Source organism: Ovis canadensis, chromosome 14 (assembly GCF_042477335.2).
Source record: "Ovis canadensis isolate MfBH-ARS-UI-01 breed Bighorn chromosome 14, ARS-UI_OviCan_v2, whole genome shotgun sequence".
Classification (NCBI taxonomy): domain Eukaryota; kingdom Metazoa; phylum Chordata; class Mammalia; order Artiodactyla; family Bovidae; genus Ovis; species Ovis canadensis.
In genome coordinates this window covers 78753276-78780483 of record NC_091258.1, presented here as the reverse complement: position 1 = coordinate 78780483, position 27208 = coordinate 78753276, and the positions used below count along the sequence as shown (strand labels likewise).

The window sequence follows — 27208 nt, the reverse complement described above, 5'->3', positions numbered from 1 at the left end:
ATCCCAGCATCTTTTCATTCAGCAACAACCTTTCAAAACCAGAGATACACAGACTTCACTTCTCAAGAACTTTGTTTTTTTTTTAAAAAAAAAAACTTAAGACAGTTGAGGCAAAAATTACAATATCCAACATGGTGCTCAGTATACAATGAGAAACTGTGTCGAACAACTATATTAAGAACAAGGAACGTAAAAGAGCCCTAATGAAATCAGGGTTTCTCTATGTCAAAGTGCTGAAATACTGGTAACAGTCTGTGATTAGGTTATGTATATGTAATACACTACATACAATTAAAAAAATTAAAATATATACTCAAAAGCATTACAGAGATATCAAGTAGAATTCTAAAAAACATTAAAGTAACCCACAGGAAGGACAGGAAAGCTAAATAACAAGAACTGGAAAACAAGAGTAACACTATAAAGGGAATACAACAACAACAAACAATTAAAATGGTACACTTAAGCGCTAAGGTATCATCAACTATTTTAAATTTAGATGATCTAAATTTATGGATTAAAAGTGACAAGATGGATTAAAAAAGTATGACCCCAACTATTGCTGTTATAAGAAATTAAAAAATACAAACTGCACACACTACAATTTCTTAATTATACTTCAAGACTTCTTCACTCCTCTCTGCAACTGACAATACTACACAGCAAGTAGGCAAGGATATAGAGAATCTGAAAAACACCCCCAACAAAGAAAACTGTGCAGACATTTATAAACTCCACCCAATGACAGCAGAACACACATTCTTTTCAAGAAGTCTTACATTCAACAAAATATACCACACCCAAGGGCAATAAACAAACTTCAACAAATTTAAACCAAAAGTGAAACAAACAAGAAATCAATAACAAAATTATACCAGAAAATGGTTTAAACAGTAGACAATGAAATAAAAAAAACTTCTAAATAATCCACAGGTGACAGAAGACGTCTCTAAAGGAATCAAGGGGTATTCAGAACTGAATAAACTGTAATAAAAACTTGTGGGATAAAACTTGAACAGTGCTGTGGCAGAACTTTATAATACTTAATGCTTCATAAGAAAACAAAAAGTGTCAGATCAATAATCTCAGCATCCCTCAAAAATGAAAACGTGCAAAATACAACCAGAGCAAAGCACAAGATAGGCTATCATAAAGACTGGGATGGAAATCAGTGGAGGCAAAAACAGAGAGGAACAGAAAAAAAAATAATTAAGTGCTGGTTCTTCAAATGATCAGTAAGATTGGTAAATGTCTAAGACGACTGACGATTAACAGGAGATGACTATTTGCAAAATCAGGAATAAAATGGAATATAAGTACATACCTTGCTGCTGTTAAAAAAAAAGGGGGGGAATACTTCCAACAAGTCTAAAATTGAGATGAAATGAAACATTTCTTTGAAGAGGACCAGCTATCCAATTTATCCAATATGAAGACACTATGAATAGTTCCATATTTATCAACTAGCATTCAGAAAATCTCCAGGCCCATATGGTTCATTGGACTATTATAAAACATTAAAACAACAATTTAAAAAAATTACACACTGTCTTCCTAAAGAACAGAACTTGAGAGGCCACTATCACCTTGACACCAAAATCAGACAATGATAGTAGCTAAAAACAAAGTATGGCAACCATGCACCATCAATCAAGAGATTAGAGGAAAACTTCCTCAAAAAATACAATCAGACTGAGTGCTTTTATATTCTAAAATGTATGCTCCATGACCAAGTGGGGTTTACTCCAAAGATGCAAGGCTGGTTCAATATGCACAACTCAACGTAATACATCATATCGATCAGGTGTCAAAGAAAAATCAGACGATCACATCAACTGATAAGAGGAAAAGCATCCAACAAAACCCAACACTCAAGCATAACAAAAATCTCACCAAATTATGAACTGAGGGAAACTTTCCAGACTTGACAGGAAAAGTCTATGGGAAAAAAAAAACAAACTTGTAACACTGTACTTGATGAGAGAACTGAATGTTTTCCCCCTAATATCAGAAACCAATCAAGGATATCCTCTCTTACTACTCCTACTCAACATCATACTGGAAGTCCTAGCAAGTGCATTAAGAAAAGGAGATGAAAAGAATACAGATAGGAAGAAAAAAAAGTATTTGCAGCTGACATTTCTGTGCACAAAATACCAAGGATTCTATCTAAAGAAACGACTAGAAATAAGTGAGTTCAGCCAAGGCTACAAGATACCAAAATACAACCCCCAGAACAATGATCTTTCTATATACTACTAAAGGAAATGAAGTTTAAAAATCAGTATCACCAGAGAATTCCCTGGCAGTCCACCACCCCAGTGGTTAGGACTCTGAGCTGGCCTGGATTTGATCCCTGGTTGGGGAACTAATATCCTACAAGACACAAGGACAAAAAAAACACCAATGCATTTATAAATCACTTTTAAGAGTTTATAGGGCCTGTATTATTGAAAATTAGGACTTCCCTTCACGGCACCCCACTCCAGTACTCTTGCCTGGGAAATCCCATGGGTGGAGGAGCCTGGTGGGCTGCAGTCCATGGGGTCACAAAGAGTTGGACACAACTGAGCGACTTCCCCTTCTCTTTTCCCTTTCATGCACTGGAGAAGGAAATGGCAACCCACTCCAGTGTTCTTGTCTGGAGAATCCCAGGGACCGGGGAGCCTGGTGGGCTGCCGTCTCTGGGGTCGCACAGAGTCGGACATGATTGAAGCCACTCAGCAGCAGCAGTAGGACCTCCCTGGTGGCTCAGATGGTAAAGCATCTGTCTATAATGCGGGAGACCCGGGTTCGATCCCTGGGTTGGGAAGATCCCCTGGAGAAGGAAATGGCAACCCACTCCAGTACTCTTGCCTGGAGAACCCCATGGACAGAGGAGCTTGGTGGGCTACAGTCTGCAGGGTTGCAGAGTCGGACACGACTGAGCAACTCCACATTATTGAAAATTACAAAATGGTAATGAAATACCAAGAACGCTAATGACGTGTCATATCATGTACTGTGTTCATAGTGTCACTTCTGAACAAATTGCCCTATAGGTTTGAATCAATCTCTATAAACGCTGAAGCAATATTTTTTTGCATGCTAAGATTTACATGGGAAGTCCAAGGAACTAGGAAAGCTAAATCAATTTAAATAATAATCGAGACGATTCATTCATCCAATTTTAAGATTTATGGTAGAGCTAAAATTAAGTAAACAGACTGAATCAATAAAAAGGTCTGGATGTTTGGTGTTTAAAGCCACCAAAGGAACAGTTTGTTTTTTTAAAAAAAACTAAAGCCTGAAGGTCTTGACTGGTGCAATAAAATGTGCCCATATATCATGTGTGTATTTTTATCTACTTAAATACCTGCCCTCAACTGTCTTAACTCTCCCGACACTGGATAACAATGAATGTATATACAAGACCCACGAAGGGTCAAGGCCCTCTGCCAGTGAAATAACATTCCACTCACCCCAAGTAAACTAAGGAACCCATGACAAAGTGCCATAAGCTTGCAGAGAAGTCTCAAAGGAACTGTGTTTGTATTTCATCTGCTTATCTAAGTTTCCATCTTCTTTTTATAAAAATTCCTGAGATAACACTACAGTGTAAACCAAGGAGAAAAACACAGCTAAAGTTTTCCTTAGTGCACAGTAAACACTGGTCTCTCCCTTAAGGATGAATTCTCAGATGCAGAAAAAGGCTCCACGCTGGGTCAATTTCTAAAACAGATCTTGACACAACTATGGATGATCTGACAGGTTTTCTCAAAGCGAAGATACTTGAGGGGTTTCTCTTTGGTATGTACGATCAGATGTCACAGTAGATACTTTCTCTTGCAAAAGATTTTCCTCTGGGTTTACATTCAGAAAGTCTTTCCCCAGTAGGAGTTCTCGGAGGGTGACAGAGGTCTGCCCACTTGTGAAGGGTCTTCCCACATTTGTCACACTGACAGAGTTCCTCCCAGTATGAACCCTCTGGTGCTGAGTGAGGGACGAGCTGCGACTGAAGGCCTTGCCACACTCACTGCACTTGTAGGGCTTCTCTCCAGTGTGGATGATGGCGTGTCGAATGAGGTTTGTGCTCCAGCAGAAGGTTTTCCCACACTCCATGCATTCATAGGGCTTCTCTCCACTGTGAATCCGCTGGTGTCTGGTGAGGCCAGACCTGCGGTTGAAGGCCTTCCCACATTCCGTGCACTCATAAGGCTTCTCTCCAGTGTGGATGCTGAAGTGCCGAATGAGGTCTTTCCTAGTGCTAAAGGCTTTTCCACATTCTTTGCACTCAAAAGGTTTCTCGCCAGTGTGTGCCCTTTTATGCAAGATGAAAGTAGAGCAGTGGGTGAAGGCCCTTCCACACTCAGTGCACACAAAAGGCTTCTCCCCAGTGTGGATCCGCTGGTGCCTCTTGAGGTATGACCTGTGGTTGAAGGCCTTCCCGCACTCGAGGCACTCGAAGGGCTTCTCCCCAGTGTGGATGACGTAGTGGTGAATGAGGGCTGCACTCTCACAGAAGGCTTTCCCACATTCACTGCACTCGTAGGGCTTCTCCCCAGTGTGGGTCTGCTGGTGCCACATGAGGTAGGACTTGTGTTTGAAGACCTTGCCACACTCGAAGCACTCATATGGATTCTCACCACTGTGGATGATGTGATGGCGAAGGAATCCGGGCCTGTGTCGGAAGACCTGCCCACATTCTTTGCACACAAAGGATTTTTCCCCAGTGTGTCTCCTCTTATGTAAGACAAAATTGGAGCGGTGGGTGAAGGCCTTTCCACACTCACTGCACTTGTAGGGCTTCTCCCCACTGTGGATCCGCTGGTGCTGTGTCAGGTAGGACTTGCGGTTGAAGGCCTTGCCGCACTCCATGCACTCGTAGGGTCTCTCCCCAGTGTGGATCATATGGTGCTGCAGAAGGTGTGTGCTCTTAATGAAGGTTTTCCCACACTCAGTGCATTCATAGGGCTTCACTCCAGAGTGAATCTTTTCATGTCCAGCAAGAAGGTGTTTCTTGTTAAAAACTTTCCCACACTCGTTGCATTTGAAGAGACTTTCCTCTTCCTGAATCACAGGATATTTACCTGATCCACAGGAGTCGAGGTCATGGACAGCACTCCCTAGAGGGACTGGCTCCTCTTCGACCCTTGAACACACACTACCAGCTGTCTTTAAGCTGCCATGTTCAGGACTTATTTTTTCATGAAGCTTCTCCCTCTGGGGGTTGATCCCTGGTACAAAGTGGTCTTCCTGCATTTCCAGCGGCCCATCCCGATCCTTGGTTTGTCCCAACTGGGAGTCCCCTGGGCCTCTCTGTGTCAGTTCCTGGAGAAAGGCTCCCTCAAACAGCGTTGGTTCACAACTGGTAGGTTCTGTGGTCTTGGGTTTTCCTTTGTCAACTGAAAGAAATACAATAAACAGGGCCCGTTAGTAACCCAACACAGAAGAAATGAAATTAGCATTTCAGTGAGAAAAAAATAAAGATGAAAGAGTGCCTCCGGGTCTTTATGCTTTGCTGCCATTGACTCTCAGGATTGTTAATTTCCTTCTTCCTTGGTCCTTAGACTGCTGACTCCGTCAGAGAGAGTTCAGGTGAGGAGATCAAGGATATGGGGTGCACACACCACCACAATTTTATAGGCACGGCTGGACAGAGCAACACCACCTCTGTGTGCTTTCAGCTTCTGTAAGCAAGGACGTCCCGATTGCTGTGAGAACACTAGGAAAAGGGGAATTCCCTGGAGGTCCAGTGGTTAGGACTTGGTGCACTCACTGCCAGGTCTCGGTTAAATCCCTGGTCAGGGACATACTTTATATTCTATGACAACAGATAGCTCATTATGGGAACCTAGACAGATTATGCTAAAGAGATAACATTAAATGACCACAGCAGAAAGGCCACACATGTAATTACTGAAAGGTCAGGGCAAGGTCGGGCGTCTTGAGGCATGCCTGGACATGCCCGGGCATGTTGGGACATGTCCCGGCAGAGAGCCACAGACAAGCCCCGGAGGCAGGCCGACAACCAAGCCGTCCAATCAGGAGCCAACACGGAGCCCTTGGACACCAATCACCGCTGAGCCCGCATTTTCTTCCTTATATGGGAGCCTGGCCCAGGCTATAAAACCCTTCCCCACCCCTCATACCTCGCAGATTCCCTTTGCTTAGCAGACCCCCCTCGCTTCCTTGCTCACCCGCCCCCAGGAGTTCTGCCTGAGAGCGACCGCCCAATAAAAGGCCCTGATCAATGGTCCATAGGGGTGGTTCTTTCTTCCCGTGGCGTTTCCTAAATCTGGCGCCCAACGTGGGGCTCGAGGTGAGGGCCCCCAGCACTCGCCGTTGAGGCCCCCTCAAGCTCCACCGCCACGGTAGCCCCGGACCGAGGCGGCTGACCAACCCCCCGGACGGCAGGATACGGGGTAAGTCCCTTCGGCTTTGGGGCCTGCCCTCCCTGGCGACCACCTCCTAGGGCCCAATAATGGGTGCGCACTTACTGGACCCTCCCGGTCACCAGCTCGTGGGGGAGACGTCCCCAGCGGCTGCACAGACCTCCGGCTTCAGCCTTCCCCGGTCACCAGCTCGGGAGGGAGACATCCCGAACGGCTGTGTAGACCTCTGGCTTCGGCCTTCCCAGTCCCCAGTTCGGGAGGAAGACGTTCCGAATGGCTGCACGGACCTCCGGCTTCCCTTGGCACGTCTGAAGATGTTCGGGTAGCAGGGGTTGCCTCCACGCTCTGTGGTCGCCATGGGATTGACGGCCTCCAAACCCGATCCCCAATATCCCACCCCCTTAGAGTGCCTGCTGGCTAACCTGCGGACCCTAAGACTAAAGGGATATATCCGCTCCAAGCAGCTCACTTTTCTGTGTTCACAAGCCTGGTCTCTAGATAATGGCTCACAGTGGCCAGCCACAGGGACATTTGACTTTGACGTCCTCCGTGATTTGGATAACTGCTGCCGGAGAACGGGAAAATGGTCTGAGGTCCCCTATGTTCAGGCCTTTTGGGCATTGCGCTCTCGCCCCACCCTGTGCACCACGTGCACTCCCCGCCAAATCCTGCTTATCATGGCTCCCCCGATTCCACCCTCCCGGGCCAAACCAGCTCCTCCCGTCTCTGAGCCCTCTGCTTTCTCTGTTCCCCCGGAGGATTTGGTGGCCCCTCCTCCCTATACCTCTCCCACGGCCGCCACCCCCTCCACTCCGGTCCCTTCTACCTCCGCTCCAGCCCCCGAGACTCCACCGCCGGTCCCGGATCCTCCAGCCCTTAGCCCTATCTTGTATCCTCCTCTCCCGCCCGTCACTCCCTCCCCTTCTCCGGTTAGCTCCCACACTCGCTCCCACAGCAACCCTCTGGGAGCCTCCCTTCCCCCTCCCCCAGCCCCGCTACTCCCTCTCCAACAAGTAGCCGGAGTTGAGGGTCTAGCCCAAGTCCATGTCCCCTTCTCCCTCCAAGACTTAGCACAGACTGAGGCCAAACTGGGTTCCTTTTCCTCCAACCCCACTCAGTACATTAAGCAGTTTACTGGTCTGACCCGTGCCTACGCCTTGACATGGCAGGACATATATGTCATCCTGGGGTCTACCACCACCCCCGAAGAGAGGCAGGCCATCTGGACGGCAGCCAAGGCTCAGGCCGACCAGCGGCACTATGCCAACCCCTCCCCCGAGCGCCCCCCGGGGGCCCAGGCGGTTCCTGACACTGACCCTGGTTGGAACTACCAGGAAGGGGGTGGCGGCCAGCTGCGAGTACGCTATATGATAGAGTGTATCCTCGATGGGATGGAAACGTCCTCTCATAAGGTTGTAAACCTCCTCAAACTGGATGAGGTGATCCAGGGGCCCGACGAAAACCCAGCCATGTTCCTTAATCGGCTGACCGAGGCCCTCGTCCAATACACCAGGCTGTCCCTGGAGTCCCCTATCGGGGCGGCCACCTTGGCCGATCATTTTATCTCCCAGTCTGCCCCCGATATCCGAAAAAAAGTTGGCCAAGGCCGAGGACGGCCCTCAGACCCCTATCCGAGACCTGGTAAAAATGGCTTTGAAGGTCTACCATGCCCGCGAGGAAACTGCTGAGGCCAGCCGGAAGGCAAGGCTCAAGCAAAAGGCCGAATTTCAGGCAAGCCTCCTAAACCAGCAAACCCAGGCCTTGGTAGTGGCCCTGCGGCCGGTGGCGAGCTCGGGGCCCCAAAACCCCCCTCCGGGGGCCTGCTTCAAGTGCAGCCAAGAAGGGCACTGAGCCAAGATGTACCCCAATCCGCGGCCTCCTTCCAAGCCGTGCCCGTTGTGCAAACGACAAGGACACTGGGCTAGTGACTGTCCCCAGGACTCTCGGGCCTCGACCTCTAGGGGCCGGGGACCAGAGCGCCCCAGGGAGACCTCCTGCCCTCCTTCGGCTTTGGAGCTGCTGAACTTCGATGGTGACTGACGCCGCCCAGACTCGGGGACCCCAATAACCCAAGCCGAGCCCAGGGTAACGCTCCAGGTAGCGGGTAAGTCCATCAATTTTCTGGTTGATACGGGGGCTACCTATTCGGTCCTTCCCTCTTTCGGAGGCACTTTACGTCCTTCCCAGGTTTCGGTTATGGGCACTGACAGCCAACCCTCGTGTCCACTCCAAACCCAGCTACTATCCTGTCAATTAGATTCTTGTCTATTTACCCACTCCTTTCTGGTCATCCCCTCCTGCCCTACTCCTCTCTTGGGAAGAGATATACTTGCTAAGCTGAAGGCTACTCTTCAGCTAGCTCCAGGATCGGCTCCCACGTCAAGGGCCTTCTTAATGCTACTTGTTGACCCTCCAACCTCTTCTGTTAATCCTAAGGTCTGGGACACCCGAGTTCCGGTGGTGGCTCGGCACCACCCTCCAGTCCTCATCCGGCTAAGGGACCCCACCTGTTTCCCAGCCCGGTCCCAGTTTCCTTTGTCTACTCGCAACCTCAGGGGGCTAAAGCCCATCATTGACCGTCTCATGGGACAGGGTCTCCTGATCCCCACGACCTCCCCCTGTAGCACGCCCATCCTCCCTGTTCGGAAGGCTTCAGGAGACTACCGGCTAGTGCAGGATCTCCGCCTGATCAACGTGGCAGTAATCCCTGCCCATCCACTTGTCCCTAACCCCTACACCCTCCTTTCTTCCACACCTCCTCAGACCTCTCATTTCACCGTTATTGACCTCAAGGATGCCTTTTTTACCATCCCACTCCACCTGACTGCCAATTCCTCTTTGCTTTCACCTGGACTGACCCCGACACCCAGCTGACCACACAACTCACATGGACCGTACTCCCTCAGGGGTTCAGAGACAGTCCCCACTACTTCAGGCAAGCTCTGTCCCGGGACCTGGCCAGGTGCCCGCTTCGCCCTAGCACCCTCCTCTAATACGTAGACGACTTGCTCCTTTGCAGCCCCTCAGAAGAGACCTCCCGACGACATACTGCAACCCTCCTCAATTTCCTCGGTTCCCAGGGTTACAGAGCCTCACAATCCAAAGCCCAACTGACTCGGACTTCTGTTGTCTATCTGGGTCTCCAAATCACTCCGACCTCTAAAGCCCTGAAGCAGACCGGTGTAGCCTCCTCAGGTCCATCTGCCCTCCAGCCGACGGAGACCAGATATTGTCCTTCTTAGGCCTGACGGGATTCTTCCGACACTGGGTCCCAAATTATGCTACCCTGGCCAAACCTCTATATGCAGCAGCTAAAGGGACTCCCACAGGGCCGCTGTCTTCCCCCACTGAAGTGACTCAGGCCTTCCATGCCTTACGCTCAACCCTATTGGCTGCACCCCCTCTCTTTCTCCCAAATCCCAACTATCCACACCATCTATACTCTGATGAAAAGGGAGGGATAGCCTTTGGAGCCTTGGTGCAACCGATTGGCCCCGAATTGCTGCCTATTGCTTACATATCCAAGCAACTTGACCCCACAGCCAGGGGATGGTTCCCCTGCCTGCGGGCACTAGCGGCAGCGACAATGTTGTACGCCGATGCAAAAAAGCTGATTCATGGCCAACCCCTGACCATCTTCTCGCCTCACCATCTTGGTGACCTTTTAGCCTCTAGATTTCTTTCTGAACTCAGCGAGTCCAGGCTCCAACAATTTCACCTGGTATTCCTGGACAATCCTCAGGTTTCCGTGGGCCGCTCCCCACAATTAAACCCACTTTCCTCGCTACCCTCACTCCCTCTCTCCTCAGAACCCCTAACCCACTCATGCTCGGAGGTCCTTGAGTCCCTCATGCAACCACCCCACAACCTGTTCTCCAAACCTCTACCAAATCCAGAGCTAACTTTGTTCATCGATGGGAGCTCAAAACGAGACCCCAAAGGAAACCAAAGGGCGGCCTATGCTGTGGTAACCACCTGGGAAGTCCTACAGGCTCAGCCCTTGCCACCCGGGACTTCTCAGAAGGCTGAACTAACAACCCTAACTAGAGCCTTACACCTAGAAGAAGGAAAAAGGGCCAACATTTACACAGACTCCAAATATGCCTTCTTGATTGCCCATTCTCACGCGGCAATCTGGAAAGAACGGGGCTTCCTGACCACTAAAGGATCCCCCATTTGCAATGCCCCCCACATTACTCGACTGATGGATGCCTTATCCCTGCCCAAAGAGGTCGCTATCATACACTGCAAGGGACACCAGAATACCCATGACACTGTCGCTCTGGGTAACAATATGGCAGATCAAGTGGCTCGACAAATTACCTTACAACAAGCCCCTGAGCCCCTGCTGACTTTGAGATCCACCCTCAACCCAGATTATTCCAGCGAGGAAGCCAGAGCCTTGCTGGCGAAAGAGGGGGCTCGGAGGCACCCGTCAGGATGGACACTACTCCATAATAAACCGGTGCTTCCTGAGCGCCAGGCTAAGGCCATAATATCCCAAATCCACAATACCCTCCACATCGGACCAAGAGCTCTCTTTTCCTTTCTCAGCCCTGTCTTTTCTCCCCTACATCTCAGATGGACCATATATGCCGTCCACCGATCCTGCCTAACATGCGCCTCCACCTCTCCTCAGGGAGGACTCCGACCCCCACAGGAGACTCACCAGTTGAGGGGACATATGCCCGGGCAGGATTGGCAGATAGACTTCACCCACATGCCCAGACATCGAACCTACCGCTATCTGCTGGTTTTGGTGGACACCTTCTCAGGATGGGTCGAGGCCTTCCCCACCGCCCGGGAGACGGCAGCGGTGGTGGCGGAGGTCTTGACGGCCCATCTCGTTCCCAGATTTGGGTTGCCAAACTCTCTCCAGTCTGACAATGGGCCGGCATTTATCTCGCAGATCTCTCAGCAGGTGGCTGCGGCCCTGGGTAGCGGCTGGCATCTCCACATCCCCTATCGGCCCCGATCGTCAGGCAAGGTAGAGCGGGTGAACGGCATCATCAAGACGCATCTGACCAAGCTTGCCTCAGAACTGCGGCTGTCTTGGGTCAACCTCCTTCCTCTGGCGCTCACTCGCATTCGCACCACACCACACTCCAAAACAGGTTTGACCCCTTTTGAACTGCTCTACGGCAGGCCCTATCTCCTGACTCACCTCCCAGAGGGAGAGGCTCCCCCACTCGCAGGGTACCTCCCCCTCTTCTCCCTCCTACGATCCTTGCTGAGGGAACACGCAGATCGGGTCCTGCCGCAACCGACAGACGATGAGGGGCCCACCCGGCCTCTAGCACCAGGAGATCAGGTACTGCTAAAACCCTGAGTCCCCGCCCACTACAGCCTCGCTGGACGGGACCCCATACTGTAATCCTCACCACTCCTACAGCAGCCAAACTCCTGGGACACGAGCCCTGGTACCACCTGACCCGACTCAAATGGGCTCCCCCGGGTCTCCCAGAGACAGGGGTGGCCCCGGCCCCGATCCCTCCTCCCGGTCACTCCTACCGCTCCACCCTCACGGGGCCGACCAAACTGACCATTACCCGAACCCCTCTGTCGCCGATTCCTGAATGACTGAGAGACCACCGTCCATATCGATCCGATGCTGGCCTGGCATCACCCGCTGTGGCTGCTGACAATTGCAGCTCTGGCCATACTTTTTGCCATTGGATTAGTGGCTGCAGCCCCCCGCGATTGGTCCCCCACTCATCGACTGTCCCTGGCCCTCACATACCTAGCCATCTGCTTTCTACTCCTGGGGTGCTATTCCCTTGGGATGCCCTGACCCGGTTACCGGCTCCATCCTTACGGGACCCCCAAAACTGGTTATCTGCCGCACCCCTTTTCACCCCAACTTTGGAACAATGCGGGGCTCTCTGCTCTGGGTTGCTCTGGGGATACTGGGGGCCCTGCAGGAAGGGGGACACACCAACCAGAACCCCCACCAGTCCTTTCAGATCACTTGGATGCTCCGGAATGGACTGACTCACAAGGTACTCAATTTGACCACCGGAATTCACCCCCCTAATATGTGATGGCCAGATCTGTATTTCAACCTCAAAGACCTTATACAGACTAATTGGACAGTGGCCCAGACCAGAAACTTTGGATTCTGGGCATGTCCTGGACACCTAAAGACACATAATTGGGAGACTTGTGGGGGGCTGCAACATTATTTCTGTTGGTCCTGGAGCTGTGTGACCTCCAATGATGGGAGATGGAAATGGGAGGTCGGGAACCGGGACCTAGTCAATTTCTCGTTTGTCCAGCCCTATCGCGGGCTCTGGGACCAAGATTACCAAAATCTGTTTGGAGGTTATGTCGGCCGCGTTGGAAGCAGCATTGGAGCCCAGTTACTCAGGTGAAAGTAATGTTCAACCAGAAAGCGGCTAACTGGAGAGGTCTTGGGTCTCCGGGCTATCATGGGGCTTCCAACTCTATGCTGAGTGGTTTGAAGCAAAGCCAGGGGGAATTCTGGTTGTTAGTCAGACAATAGAACCTGTTCAGGCCCATGCTGTGGGGGCCAACCAGGTTATTGCACCTCCCCGCCCCTCACCACGGGGGACAAACGCCACAAGTGTTGTGACCTCACCTACCCTTACACCCTCCCTTCAGCTGACCCGGACTGACCCACCAGAGACCCAGGAACCCCTGTGGGCCTTGGTCAAAGAAACTTACAAGGCCCTCAACCACTCCAATCCTAACGTGACCCAATCCTGCTGGCTTTGCTACACCCTACATCCACCTTACTACGAGGCCGTGGGCTTAAATGCTACCTACAACTTATCCATTCTCTCCAACCCACCGCAGTGCCCTTGGGGAGACCGCAAGGTGGGCCTTACCATGAAAGAAGTATGGGGTCGGGGACCTGCTTAGGCACGGTCCCTACAGATAAACCTTGTGGGCCCAGACTGGCGATGATACCAACTTCGCCAATAAGACCTACGTCATACCCGACACTGGGGGATGGTGGGTATGCTCACAGACTGGGTTAACGCCCTGTCTCCACTTGGCTGTTTTCAACCAGAGCAGGGAATTCTGTGTCATGGTAGCGGTAGTGCCCAAGATTACATACCATCCAGAAGAGGTCTTCTACAACTTTTGGGACTGAAACACCCCAGCTCCTAGGCATAAGAGGGAGCCCATTACAGCTATTACTCTGGCAATGCTGTTCACCCTGGGAGGAGCTGGGACGGGCACGGGCATTGCTTCCCTGAGCACACAATATCAGGGCTTCATCACCCTGAGGGCCGCAATTGACGAAGACATCACCCGCATAGAGAAGTCCATGATGGCCCTAGAAAAGCCCGACTTCTCTTTCCGAAATGGTATTACAAAACCGCAGAGGATTAGACCTGGTCTTTTTGCAGCAGGGGGGGCCTCTGTGCAGCCCTCAAGGAGGAATGCTGTTTCTATGCTGATCATACTGGGGTGGTTCGAGAGTCCATGGCTAAAGTAAGAGAGGGATTAGAGCGCAGGAAGAGAGAGAGGGAGGCTCAGAAGGGCTGGTTCGAGTCCTGGTTCCAGAGCTCCCCTTGGCTGACAACTTTGCTATCCTCCCTGATGGGACCGATCATCATTCTCCTGCTGCTCCTGACTTTCAGGCCCTGTATCCTAAATAAGCTTTTGGCCTTCATCAAACAACGGCTTGACAAGGTCCAGCTGATGATGATGCGACAGCAGTACCAAGGGCTCCCAACAAGCACTCCGTGGCAAGATTAACGGCAGACGCCCCCTGTCATCCCGGCCATACCCTACCCCTCGTCACCCCCGTTCAGCAGGAAGTAGCCAGAGAGAATCAGCGCCCCTTGTCCTATATCAAAAAGGCCGGGATGAAAGGTCAGGGCGAGGTCGGGCGTGTTGAGGCATGTCGGGACACGCCCCGGCAGAGAGCTGCAGACAAGCCCCAGAGGCGGGCCGACAACCAAGCCGTTCAATCAGGAGCTGACACGGAGCCCTCGCCGTCCAATCAGGAGCCGACACGGAGCCGTTGGACACCAATCACCGCTGAGCCCACGTTTTCTTCCTTATATGGGAGCCTGGCCCGGGCTATAAAACCCTTCCCCACCCCTCATACCTCGCAGACTCTCTTTGCTTCCCAGACCCCCCCTCGCCTCCTTGCTCACCCGCCCCCGGGAGTTCTGCCCGAGAGCGACCGCCCAATAAAAGGCCCTGATCAACGGTCCATAGGGGTGGTTCTTTCTTCCCGCGGCGTTTCTTACAATTACCATCTTGGGGATTTGAACCATGAGTTATTCGCTGGCGCTCTGGAGAGGGAAAGAAGGCTGGCCACTGAGTCATATGTTCAACAACTCAAGTCAGTCACGCTTCTGTGACGAAGGTCAATCAAAATCTACATACCCGGGCTCTGGTGAGGTTCATGGGCTGCCAACACTCTGTGCACATACTGCCAAACATTGATTCCTGGAGGTAAAGAGTCGCTGCAGACACGGAAGCTTCGTGATCGGAGTACCTCTGGCCCTTCTTCTGAGCTGTATCCTGTACCAAACATACTCTGTGAGCATAACAGGTTCAAGGGGAGTTTCTCTGACTCTAGCAAATCAATGAACCTGAGGGTGGACTGGGAAGTCTCTTGACTTTCAGTTGGTTTAGAAGACCAAGGCAGACACGGCAGCCCTGGAGTTCTATGTTCCTAATCTGGGGTTTGGCTAACTGTGTGAAGGAAGAGGCCAGGGGAGTTGTACACCACAGGAGTCCTGCACCAACTCCAGGTACAACAGGCATTGCCACAGAGAGACAGTGGGAAGAATGCTACAGCCTCAGGAGACAACGTACAAAAGCCCCACAGGTCACGCAGACGGTGCTGACGAGAGTCCAGGGGAGCTGACTTGGGTTACTGTGAAAACTCCCAGGACATAGCTCATAAGGCAGGATGGTAAGCAGGATGAAGAGACATACTGGGTCTGTTATGTCTGAACAGTTTGGTGAAAAGACTAGCAAAATACACATGATCTAGATGAAGAAAATGTCAAAACTTTACTTGAAGACATTAAAGAGGAGCTAAACCGAAGACGAATTTAATGTAGGGGAGAGACGGCCAAAAGGTGCAGACTTCCACTTTTAAGATTAAGTAACTGAGGGATGTAATGTACAACTCAACGACTATAGTTGACACTGCTGTATGATATAAAGAAGCACCATTAAGAGAGTATTGTTAAGAGTTTTCATCACAAGGAGAACATTTTTTTCCCTTTTATCTTTTTTTCTTTATTTTTTAATGTATTGTCACCGTGATTAAATTAAACTTATATTCAGAGTACAGCATGCGAAATGCCGGGCTGGATGAAGCACAAGCTGGAATCAAGATTGCTGAGAGAGATATTAATAATCTCAGATATGCAATGACACCACCCTTATGGCAGAAAGCAAACAGGAACTGAAGAGCTTTTTGATGAAAGACAAAGAACAGACTGAAAAAGCTGACATAAAACTCAACATTCAAAAAACAAAGATCACGTTATCGGGTCCCATCACTGCACGGCAGATAGATGGGGAAATGATGGAAACAGTGACAGACTTTATTTTCTTGGGTTCCAAAATCACTGCAGATGGTGAGTGCAGCCATGCAATTAAAAGATGCTTCCTCCTTGGAAGAAAAGCTATGACCAACCTAGACAGCTTATTAAGAAGCAGAGACGTTACTTTACTGACAAAGGTGTTACTTTACTGACTTTACTGACAAAGTCAGTTATTCTACTGACTAGTGAAAGCTATGGTTTTTCCAGTAGTCATGTATGGGTATGAGAGTTGGACCATAAAGAAAGCTGAGCGCCCAAGACTGGATGCTTTTGAACTGTGGTATTGGAGAGGACTCTTAGAGACTCCCTTGGACTTCAAGGAAATCAAACCAGTCAGTCCTAAAGGAAATCAGTCCTGAATATATTTTGGAAGGACTGATTCTGAAGCTGAAACTCCAATACGTTGGCCACCTGATGTGAAGAACTGACTCACTGGAAAAGACCCTGATGTTGGGAAAGACTGAAGGCAGGAGGAGAAGGGGACAACAGAGGATGAGATGGTTGGATGGCATCACTGACTTGATGGACATGAGTCTGAGCAAACTCTGGGAGTTGGTGCTGGACAGGGAGGCCTGGTGTGCTGCAGTCCATGGGACTGCAAAGTTGGACTTGACTGAGCAACTGAACTGATCTGATACAAGAAGACGGATGTTAGCTTAACCAGCTGGTAATCACTTCATAATATATGTAAATCAAACCAGCATGCTCTGTGCCTTGAAACTTATACAGTGATGTATATCAATTGTTTCTCAACAAAACTGAAAAAAAATGAATCATATGAGCTGACAATTCTATCCCAATTAATTTGTATATTCAATAAAATTTCCAAGAAAATACCAATTGGGTTATGGTGGAACTCAGTAGTTTTACCATGGGATTTGCATGAAAAATCAACGATGCAAGAATAACGAGAATTAAGAAAATGAGAGATACCTTAGCAGGTAACAGGATTCGAGACTTTAAGACACTGTGGTCCTGGTACAGAGAGAAGACAAACAGGCAATGGAAAAAGAACAGAGAGCCCAGGACACACACATGGAGCTCTGGGGAATGGCAGAGAAGGGAGAGCAGTTCACAGTAAAAGGAAAAAGTATCAAGTGAATGGAGCTAGAAAAATGGGGGACACTGGGAATGAGAACACTGTATTCCTGTCTCACACTGTCCTCAAATTCTACCTCACACCAGAAAGAGTTAATGTCAGGTGCCGAGCTTAGAACATCTTATAATGAGAACATCTTTTTGATATTAGGGATGGAGCAGCACCTGTAACTGATAAAAGTATCAGTAACGTACAAAAATCCCTAAAAACAAAAGTCAAACAAAGTTAACACTTGGCATTTTCGATGAACTGACATTTCAAAGAAGAAAATACAGTTGTTCGTCAGTATCCACAGGGGAATAACTGGTATCAGACACTCCTGCTCAACACCCAAATCCAAAACACATCCTCCTGTGTACTTTAAATCGTCTCTAGAGTGCTTGTAATATCTAATACAATGTAAATGCTATGTAAATAATTGCCAGCACAAGGCAAACTTAAGTTTTGCTTTTTCGAGCTTTCTGGGATTATTCTTTTCCCCCAGTCTCTTCAATCCATGCTTGATGAATCCAGAGTCAGAATCTGCAGATGAGGAGGACAACTGTACAAATGGGCCGATAATTACATGATGAGAAGCTAAAGCTTGTGAACAATTAAGGAAATGCAAGGCAAGCTCACCTAAGACACAATTTTGTCAGTTAAACAAAAATAAAAGTGCCTGAGAGCATGAAGGACAGAACAGGACATGGTCAGTGGAAGTTAAGAGAATTCTGGATAGGCAGATCTCTTTTAGAAAACCACTGCAATTGTCACCTAAACTTGAAAGTTTGCACAGGCTACAAGCCAACAATTTTACTCCTAGAAATAACAAAAGACAGGCCTAATCGTGAGCAAGATGGCCAATACATACGAATGTTCTTGGTAGCACTGTTTGTGAGGGACGAAATGTAAACAATGAAATGCCCTAGAGAGTGGATGAATATGAAACAGGAATATTTTTTTATTTACTTGCTTCAAGTGGAAGAAACGTGGGCACATTTTTCTGTTGAGTAGACAAAGGATAAAGTTACTAAGGGGCTTCCCTGGTGGCTCAGAAGGTAAAGCATCTGCCTGCAATGCGGGAGACCTAGGTTCGATCCCTGGGTCAGGAAGATCCCCTGGAGAAGGAAATGGCCACCCACTCCAGTATTCTTGCCTGGAAAATCCCATGGACAGAGGAGCCTGGCGGGCTACAGTCCATGGGGTCTCCAAGAGTCGGACACAACTGAGCGACTTCACTTTCACTTTTAAAGTTACTAAACAAGCAGTAAATAAGAAATACTTTCCCTAAAAGGTGTAACCTAGACTCTGGTTCAAGAACTGGCCATGAAGTGTGCCAAGATCTCTTCCGCCAGGTGAAAGGAAAACTACAGCCTGGGAACCTGAGTGCAGAAGGGCTGAGGACCAAGCAAGAGTTTACTGTGGAGACTTGCTGACACCCCAGGGTCATGCGCCGAGACATCTGCACTGGGGAGGCAGTCACTGTCGGGATGGCCGGATGCAGGGCTGCTGGAGGTGGGGGCGAGGGTCTGGGGAGGCTTCCAGTCTCCAACCTGCGCGGACGGCAGGACCATGTGCTCGAGCGTGGGAGGGGAGGAGTGAGCACCGGGATGGGTTCTCTGCCAGGCAATGTGCTCATTGGCTGCCTCTGAGATCCTCAGGTGGAGGTGTGTGGAGAGCAGGGGGCAGAGGCTCGGAGGCCCCTCTGAAGGGCCGCCGAAGGCCCGACACAGACGCTCACAGGCCAGCCGGGCCACCGAGTGACTAGGAGTGGAAAGAGCACACCTCTGCAGCAGCCCCAGCCCACACGACGGCGCCAGTGCCCTCAGCAGCCCAGACGAGGGCACACAGGACAAACGTCACTGGGAGGCTTTACCCAACAGGAGGGGACGGGCGACAGGGGACAAGGGAGGGCTCCTAAGAGTCTGGAACCATAGTTCGGGAAACGGGAAGCAGAGGAGGGCTGGAGAGGCGCTGGGAGGGGAAGACGTGAGCCACACTGCTCATCATGACTAAGGGGACATGGCGGTACCAGCAGCTCACTTCCCACGAGACACCGACTACGGCACAGACCCTCTGCTGAGCGCTTTTATGTTCTAAAACTGCACACCCCCAGCAACCCCAGGACAGAGCGACTATCGCGACTGGCGCCTTCAGGAGCAGACCCTCCTCACCAACCTCCTGCTCCTCTCCTGGGACAGAGGGCTCAGTCACAGCTCCCTGCCCACCCCGCCAGTGTGGCCAAGAGCCCAGTGCCTTCCAGTGGAGCCATCAGAGGGCTGATGTTTATGGGAGTCAGAGCAGCGTCATTCCCCTACTTCTCTGCTGGCTGCAGGGGATCAGGACTACCTGAAGTCCCATACTGAAGACAGAACGAGCCCGCGGCCCCAAGCGGCCGTGTGCTGCAGAGCTCCCCGTGTGCTGCAGGGCTCCCCGTGACCCACAGGGCCCCCCGTGTGCTGCAGGGCTCCCCGTGACCCACAGGGACCGGGTGTGAGTCAGAAACAGCGCCTCCACATGCTTGAGCACCGAGATGCTGGAGTCCCTCTGACACAGCAGCCAGGCTGTAACTCACCCGAACTTACGTGCAGACACAAGGAGATCCCGAATTCCACTGGGACCACCGAGTTCGTGGTCGGCACCCAGGCCTGAAGCCCAGGACACATCTGAGCTCGTACACTGCTGTCCTCGGCGAGGACAGAGGGACCTGGGGTCAAAGGGCTCCGTGGCTTCCAGACCACTAGAGGCCCCAACAAGACGCCTCCCAGGGAACCAGGGCCAGCGGCTTCCGGCAGGGTCTCTGCCCACAGCTTGGCTCCTACCTGGACAGGTGCTTCGGGAGAGGTCTCTCTTCACCGTCCACAGCTCCTGCCCGTGCTCCAGCTGGTAGATCAGCTCAGGTCTGGGGACAGGACACCCTGGACATGGAGAGAAAAAGGAAGACCTTGGAGGGTAAGAGGAGTGGAGAGGAAGAGGAAGGGACTAATTATTATGCCATGCCAGGGAGAGGCTGAGCTTAGAGGCCCAAGCCCCTCCCCGAGAGGAGATAGACAAAAACTAAAAACCAGGGCTTTAAAAGAATAAAAGCCCAAAAGGGAAAAAGGGAGGGAGTGATGGCACACACTTTAAACCTTATACACCAAGCAAATGCCAGGTCTAGCAAACACAATACTGGTTCTGGACTGGTACTGATTCAAACATAGTAACAACAAAAACCAAACCAAAAGCCCTAGATAACAAGGAGAGAGTAAAACATTTACCGAAATAATATACAATACATAAGTAAATTAGAGCACAGTTAATAGTTGGATCCAACTGGAAATCCAAAATTTTTATACTAAAACTTACATAGTAAATTATTATATATAAATAACATAACTTAACGTTATTTTAAAAGTTTATATTACTGAAACATAACAAGGCACAAACTGGTTTGTCTGATCCTACAACACAAGTTTTTGAATTATCTTCAGAATTTGTTAAACTGCACCAACAGACAAAACCTCATGAACTTAATACTGTGGCTCAAACCATAGCTATACCTGGGAATACCCCTAAACCGAAACACTGTACTCTGCCATCTTAAAAAGTAACTCAAGAGGAAAAACGGGCATGTCTCACTTCAACTCTACAGCTTTGCCTGAACTTCCTACAGGCCAAGTCTCCACTGTTCTAAAAGTACCCCACACTGGGCATTGATGCTCTGACATAATACATAATTAAAATGAATTTCCGGCACTTCTAAGTTAATTGACCTGATCCAGCCCAATGTAAGCTGAATAGGAAATTTCAGGGAGCACCCCTTATATGTGAGACCTGTTTAATCAGGGGTGATGATCCCCACTGCCGCCGTCTGACAGCCCCACGGTGCCTGTTCTTACCTGAAAAGACCCAGGCCCTCACTGTGAGTCACTGCACCTTCATCCTGTGGTTCCACCCAGCTTTACGGCTCCTGTCATGGACTGAACCGTGTTCCCCTAAGCTGAACGTGTTGCCCCCTGGGCCCCAGAGTGGTCCGATTTGGACCCAGGGCCTTTAACGAGGCGATGAAGGAGAAACGAGGCCATGGGGTAGGGCCCTGATCTGGTAGGCCTGGTACCCTTTGAAGAGGAAGAGGAAGCCCCTCCGGGCCAGAGCAAAGGTCAGGTAAGGACTCCCAAGCAGGTGGTCAGCAAGAGACCCTTATCAGGAACTGAACTGGGCCATCCAGCCTCCAGAAACTGTGAAAAGAAAGCTGTTTAACCACTGAGCTGACTAACAAGACCCACACACCCCAAACCCAGCATTATTAGAAGCCAGCAATTGCTTGCCCTGACAGACTAGGCTAAGGTGCTCTGTTTGGTGTCTGTTTTGACAGCTCGCAGCCTTGGTCTGCCTTCACTCTGAAGGGAAACAGAACTCCTCTCCCAGGCTGCCAACACCCACACCCTCGGTAGCTGACACCCCAGTGGCACCCGTTCTCTGCAGGAGCGCAGGCTGCGTTACATCGACCACAGCCCTCTAAGGAGGTGCTATCTGACACAGAACAGACAGTAGGCCCAGCATCGGTTAAGCCTCTGGGACGGGTTTTACACGACACTCCCATTTAGTATGGCTTTGGTGGCCTTTTACTTCATCTCCCTGATGCTGATTCTTAATAATCAGCCCACCTTAAACGGGCCTCCCTCCAACAAAGGCTCTTAAAACCTGCTCACAATACTGCTGGAAAGGCAGTCCCACCAGCGCCCTCAGAGACTCCTTCACTAAAGGGCTCTGACGACCTCTTCGCACACCTCCTGGAGTTTCTGAACCACAGACCGGGGCCATGAGATGCCCAGACTGTGGCCTCAGCCTGCTGCGACATGCTGTCCAGACCACCACGAGCCACACACAAGACTCTCCTGACAACAAAGGCTCTCTCAGACCTGGACCTCTGACCTCCACACCCAGCTGCCCTTCACGTTCTGGGTCATGAGAACAGCACAGCCCAAGCTCAGCACAGCCACCGAGGGCTCAGGACAGGGTGGCACGGGCCCTAGGCCTTCCGACACATTCGACTCGGAGGCAGCGGTGGCTCCTCCCGTCCTCAGCGCCTTGCCAGATGCCGTGGCGCTGGAGGGGTCAGCCCTCCCGATGGGCCTCGGCTACCCAGGGAGCTCCTTGGGACTGAGTGAGTGAACCGCTGGGGGAGTCCCCCAGTCTGCTGTCCATCACACACGGTGCAGCTCAGTAGAATGCTGCTGCTTTCTACCCTGTAGCTAGAAATGTCCCAGTGAAAAACGGGACCTAAGAAATACTGTGTGGCCTACTCAGGGACTCATCTCAGTACCAGAGGCCCTGATCAGCCAACGGCCTCAGCTTCATTATCAACTGTTGGGCCATCACTTCAAAACTGCCTCCTTCAGGGTAAAGAACCTCTTGTCTCACAGGTATCATAAAAATAAGTCAAAGTCACACATCCCTACATTTACAAAGGTGAGCACGCAAGCCTTGCCAGGACGCTCCTGAGTCCCTCTGGAGCGACAGACCTTACTGACAGTGACCAAGATACACATCTCACTTCACAAACTGCACAATGCTGGGCTCTGCAGAGAGGCATTCAACTGAGCGTCACGGCCCCAAACAGCTGGTTTAACTAGAGACCAATCATTTCCTTCAGCAACTGCTTCTCAAATGCTAGTCTGACAAATACATCCCCAAATAACCCTCTATCTCACCCCACAGCCTTAATTCAAGGTTCCTTGGCCTACTTACATCACACACCAACTTCAAGAACGTCCCAGTGCCCTTTGCTACACCGAAGGGGAACGAGGCTCCCCTCTCTGCACACCAAGACTGGTTCTACAGGAGGCCACTCACACTGTCCTCCCTGTGGTTATGCACGGAGCTTGCCATCATTCCACGAGGCTGGAGGTGAGGCTGAGGGAGCACACGCTCCGGGGACACTCTAACCAGGGACCGCCTCAGGGCCCGGGCAGCTGCTCACCTGATATGGGATCCATCTGGCCTGAACTCCAAGACAAAACAAACCAAACCTTGAATAAAGAGCCCTGTGCCACTCTGAGAACTGCTGTTCTGATACTGGTCTGGGTACTTTCAGTGGTTTATAACTCAGAGACCTGAACCCTCCTAGTAAGTCACTGTTTCAAACAAGCAAGCAAACGCCGAGGTCTTCATCAAGTGGAGCGCATACCCACGGCCCATCAACGAAGATGACTTCACCGGGGACACTAAAACTCTCACTCTAGTGGATACCTGTGAACTGCCTCTCCCAGGACAGATAGCAGATCTGGAAGCTTTTGGCTTTCTACTAGGGATTCTATCATACACAATCATGTTCCTGAGCTCCTGTCTACGATCCTGGTATACTCCTCAACCTGCCAAAGGGAAGACCTGGTAGAGGATGCTACTATCTGTGACATTTTAAAAATGAATGGAGACTATGGCTTCCCTCACGAGGCACTTGTTTCCTATAATTAACCTTCTAAATCTCTGGAGAGAGTGGCACCCGCTTCCCAAAGGTGCCTCTCCACTACCCACTTCAGCTTTCTACCAGGAAGGTGCGGAGCAGAGGGCCAAAAGAAAAGCCGAAATGCCCAAGAACACCCACCAGGAAAGCAGAACAGCAGCTCAGAGGCCTGAGGCAAACATGTCAAGTGTGTGCGGAAACAGCAAGACGCCAGTGGCCCCGGAGCCGCGCGCGCGGGGAGAGCCTGGGGAGCCAGGTGGAGGGATCCGGGGTCCATGGTGGACATTTTTCTTTAATTTTGTTATAAAGTATCTAAATATGTCAAGCTTTTCCTGATTTTGTTCAACCTCCTCTCACTGACGCAGAACACAATCCCAGGTCTCCAAGAACACGCCTGTCTCACCGAAGCCCTGGCTTTACAGCCCTCCCTTCCCTCAAACTGAGCGGCCTGACGGGGCCGTCCCTGAGCTGCTGTTTCTCCACCGTGGCTCTCTGGCCCGTGTGGACTGGGTCATCCTCGGCTGAGCGGGGCTGTGTCCACCCTCTGGTGCTGAGGGGCATCTCTGGACTCATCATCAGACCCCGGGACCACCCACCCCCACAGGTGACGGGCAGACGCGGCTGCAGACGCTGCCCGGTATCTCCTGGGCACAAAATCGCCACATGCCAAGACGCGCTCCTCTCCCAGCTTCTCCTTCTCGGACCAGCAGACGATCCCGGCCGAGACAGGGTGAACATGAGACACCCGTGAAGGCGCAGGAGGACAGAGAAGCCCCCTGACCGAGACCCTGCAGTTAGACAGGACCTGCTGGCACTGAAGGCAAAGGCCTCCTGGGGCCCCGGCTGCGCACCCTCTTCCTGGAGTACAGCCTGTCATCCACATCCTGTGCACTAGGCTGTAGGGGACGCTTGGGAACCGGTCTCATTCGGTCCATTCCCTCTCTCAAACGTGAAACAGGAACCTCAGACAGAGGCCGGTCTGTGCTGGGCCCTGGGCTGAGAGGCTCAGGTGGTCACTTCCGCCTCACGGACACCCCCACCCCCACCCAGAGCCCTGCGGCAGAGAAAGAGCAACAATATAAACATACAAAGCAGTAGAAACAAGGCATCTGAGAGCCCTGGAGAGCAGGGGTTGGGGTGGTCACTCCTGTCAAACTTGCTGGGGTCCAAAAACCATTCTGAAAAACAGGGACGTGAGCAAAGCCAGAGAAAGCAGCCAGGACGGGAGACTCAGAAGCCAGGGTGGAATCCTGGTTCTCCTATTTCAGTCCCATGTGGCCCGACTGGAAATGCCGCCTTTGGGTTCTGCTGAACATTCATTTCCTTCCACCACTTTCTAAGAGCCAAAGGGGTCTTTCTTGCCCAAGGTGGCACTGAGATAGCAGGCAGGAAGAGATGAATCTCAAACATGAGTGACGCTGTAGGGCGGGCAGGCGTCTGGATCAGCTCGGCATGGAGCTAGAGTGTGCCTGCAGGGAAGCGGCAGGCGCCCTGCATGGCTGAGTGAGAGGCCTTACCCAGAGACATCAGGAGCCTGCACGTCTCCAGCATCACCTCCTGGTACAGGGTCCTCTGGGCCGGCTCCAGATGCCCCCACTCCTCCTGGGTGAAGGTCACAGCCACATCATCGAAGGTCACAGACACCTGTCAAGCAGAGGTAGCAGAGCTCATTTCTACAAGGCTGGTAAAGATGCAGAGAGATCAAGACCCTAATTATGGGGCATCTCCTGAGGGCAAGATCTCGGCTGGGCTGAAGGGGAGGTGAACCATGTTTTGGACATAATGCAGTAGTGTGTCATGAAGCCCGTAAGAGAAGTCTCCTATGTGAGACCACTGGAAAGTCACACAAGACAATGGGAGTGATGTGTGGGCTGTGAAATGCAGACAGGGCTCTGGGACATCACAGAAATGAGTACATAATGGTAATAACAGTATCAATAACGGTAACAGCAGTACCTGCGCCTCCCTGGTCCTGCTAACTGCCTGGCCCATGCTGAGGGCTTCATATCCTGGTTAAAGCGACTAAAAGTCCCCAGTTCTTTTGTCAGTCTCCCGTGGTCTGCATCCAAACTCTTGAAACCCGACACTTGCCAGCTGTGTTACCTTGGAGACATCAATCACTTCATCTCTCTGAGCCTCCGTTTCTGGATCAATACAATAACAGTTCCCACTTCACCAGTAACAGTCGAGAGTTTCAGAAAATTATTCAACATTCCATTGGCTTTGGTATTTTCCTTGATTTTCCCACAAGCTCTGAGTAAATCTCTCATTACCTCCATGCCAGACAATGACCTGAGGCTAAGGGAGCTCCACCAATCCACCCAATCGTGTGTCCTACAAACCAAAGGCAAGATTTTTAACACAGGCCAGTGTTAATTCAGGGTCTAAGTGTAACCGGACATTCTTTCACCAAAGTGAACACTTAGTGATGAGGCTGTGAGGCATTTACAGCAAATGTTTGCTGTTAAATCCATTTCATCATGCCTGAAAATATTTCTGTGAACATGGGCAGAGGAGCAGAGCCTTCATCACAGACCTCCCGAGAGAAACTCCTGAAGGGATGGATCCACCTGGGTAACGGCAGGGTCTGGACCAACTCCTCAGCCCCTCCTGGGTCCCCAGATTCCCAGGGAGATTCCACAATGAACCGTTTAGCCTTTCTTCCTGGTCCCTGCCAAAACTCACCCTGTGCCAAGACTACTTCAGACCAGGGAGCACAGATGGCCAAGGCTAACGCTCGCTTTGGCCATGAGATTGGCCACCACGGCTGACCTGGCTGAAAGTGAGCGCAGCATTCGCCAAAGGCCCACAGGATCTCGCCCACTCAAGACAAGTCTCAGCATCTGGGAGGAACCATGGCAACCTCGTGGGCCTTCTGTACCTTGACTTTGTCGGTGCACTCATCTCGCCCTCCAACGCCCAAGGCCACCAGGTGGAGTAACACCAGAGGAGGCGGAGGGGGGGGGCGGGGGGGACTGGGTGTATTCTCGCAGCACACGCTAGCGTTAGGGATTTACCAAATACGATGGGGGCTCATCAGGTGGCTCAGCGGTTAAAAAAAAAAAAAAAAAAGCAGCCCATGGACAGGGGAGCCTGGCGGGCTACTGTCCACAGGGTCGCAAGAGTCGCACATGACTGAGCGACTGAATAACAACCTGGAGGGAGCAACAGTCATTTCTCTACAACTTCTGGGCACCTGTCAGAGCCTAGCAGCTTTCAAGACCGGGAATACGTAAGTGGCAAAGCGGCTCCACACACCAGAGCATACGGCCGCGCGGACACATCCGGGGTGCCTGCCGGAACCGCCTCTGCCCTCAAAGATGAGCGGTACCGCCACTGCAGTCCACTCACCTGGGTCCGGTGGGTCGGCGCCGCCATGATGGGAGCTGCGGTCCAGGCCGCCTGGGAGAGGCGAGCCCGGGGCTGCCCGCTGACCCTCGTCTCCGCCCGCCTGGGCCGGGCGACCTCGGCTGACCGCCGCCCTCCGCGAACAAGCCGCCCCAGAGCCGGGCGCCGCCCTCGTGAACGCGGAGACCAGGGCTGCTCCTGAGGCCCGCAGAGGCCGCGGGCCGGCGGGCGACCAGGGCACGCCACCGTCCAGGGACTCACGACCCGTTCAAAGGCTCGAAAGGGATCCGCACCCCTCCGCCCGGGCCCCAGGAAAGGCCAAGGGAGCCGCGCGAGCCCAGGACTCCGCCCGTCGAATCCCGCCGGGAGCCAACCCTGTAGGCAAATGGCGTCCGCGGAGAGAAACCGGAAGCCC

The 27208-nt window shown here is 51.3% G+C and overlaps 1 protein-coding gene across 2 annotated transcripts; it reads right to left on the bottom strand.

The window, feature by feature from the left end:
* Positions 1–54: 54 nt before the first annotated feature.
* ZNF805 (zinc finger protein 805) lies at positions 55–27208 on the bottom strand. Of its 2 annotated transcripts, XM_069552112.2 has the most exons (5): positions 26797–27208; positions 24963–25089; positions 19820–19915; positions 14742–14879; positions 55–5384 (listed from the first exon to the last, which is right to left on the bottom strand). In XM_069552112.2, the coding sequence occupies exons 1-5, from the start codon at positions 26821–26823 to the stop codon at positions 3757–3759; spliced, it is 2016 nt and encodes a 671-aa protein (XP_069408213.1). In that variant the 5' UTR covers positions 26824–27208; the 3' UTR covers positions 55–3756. The 2 variants fall into 2 exon arrangements, with proteins under 2 accessions (XP_069408213.1, XP_069408214.1); XM_069552113.1 differs by lacking the exon at positions 14742–14879 and having other exon boundaries at positions 26797–27173.

Coding starts and splice junctions, on each gene's coding strand:
- ZNF805 (XM_069552112.2), bottom strand. CDS start 26,823: ATGGCGGCGCCGACCCACCGGACCCAG. Junction 25,090..26,796: donor CGCCGACCCACCGGACCCAG/GTGAGTGGACTG, acceptor TCTGCTTGACAG/GTGTCTGTGACCTTCGATGA. Junction 19,916..24,962: donor CAGGCTCCTGATGTCTCTGG/GTAAGGCCTCTC, acceptor CTCCATGTCCAG/GGTGTCCTGTCCCCAGACCT.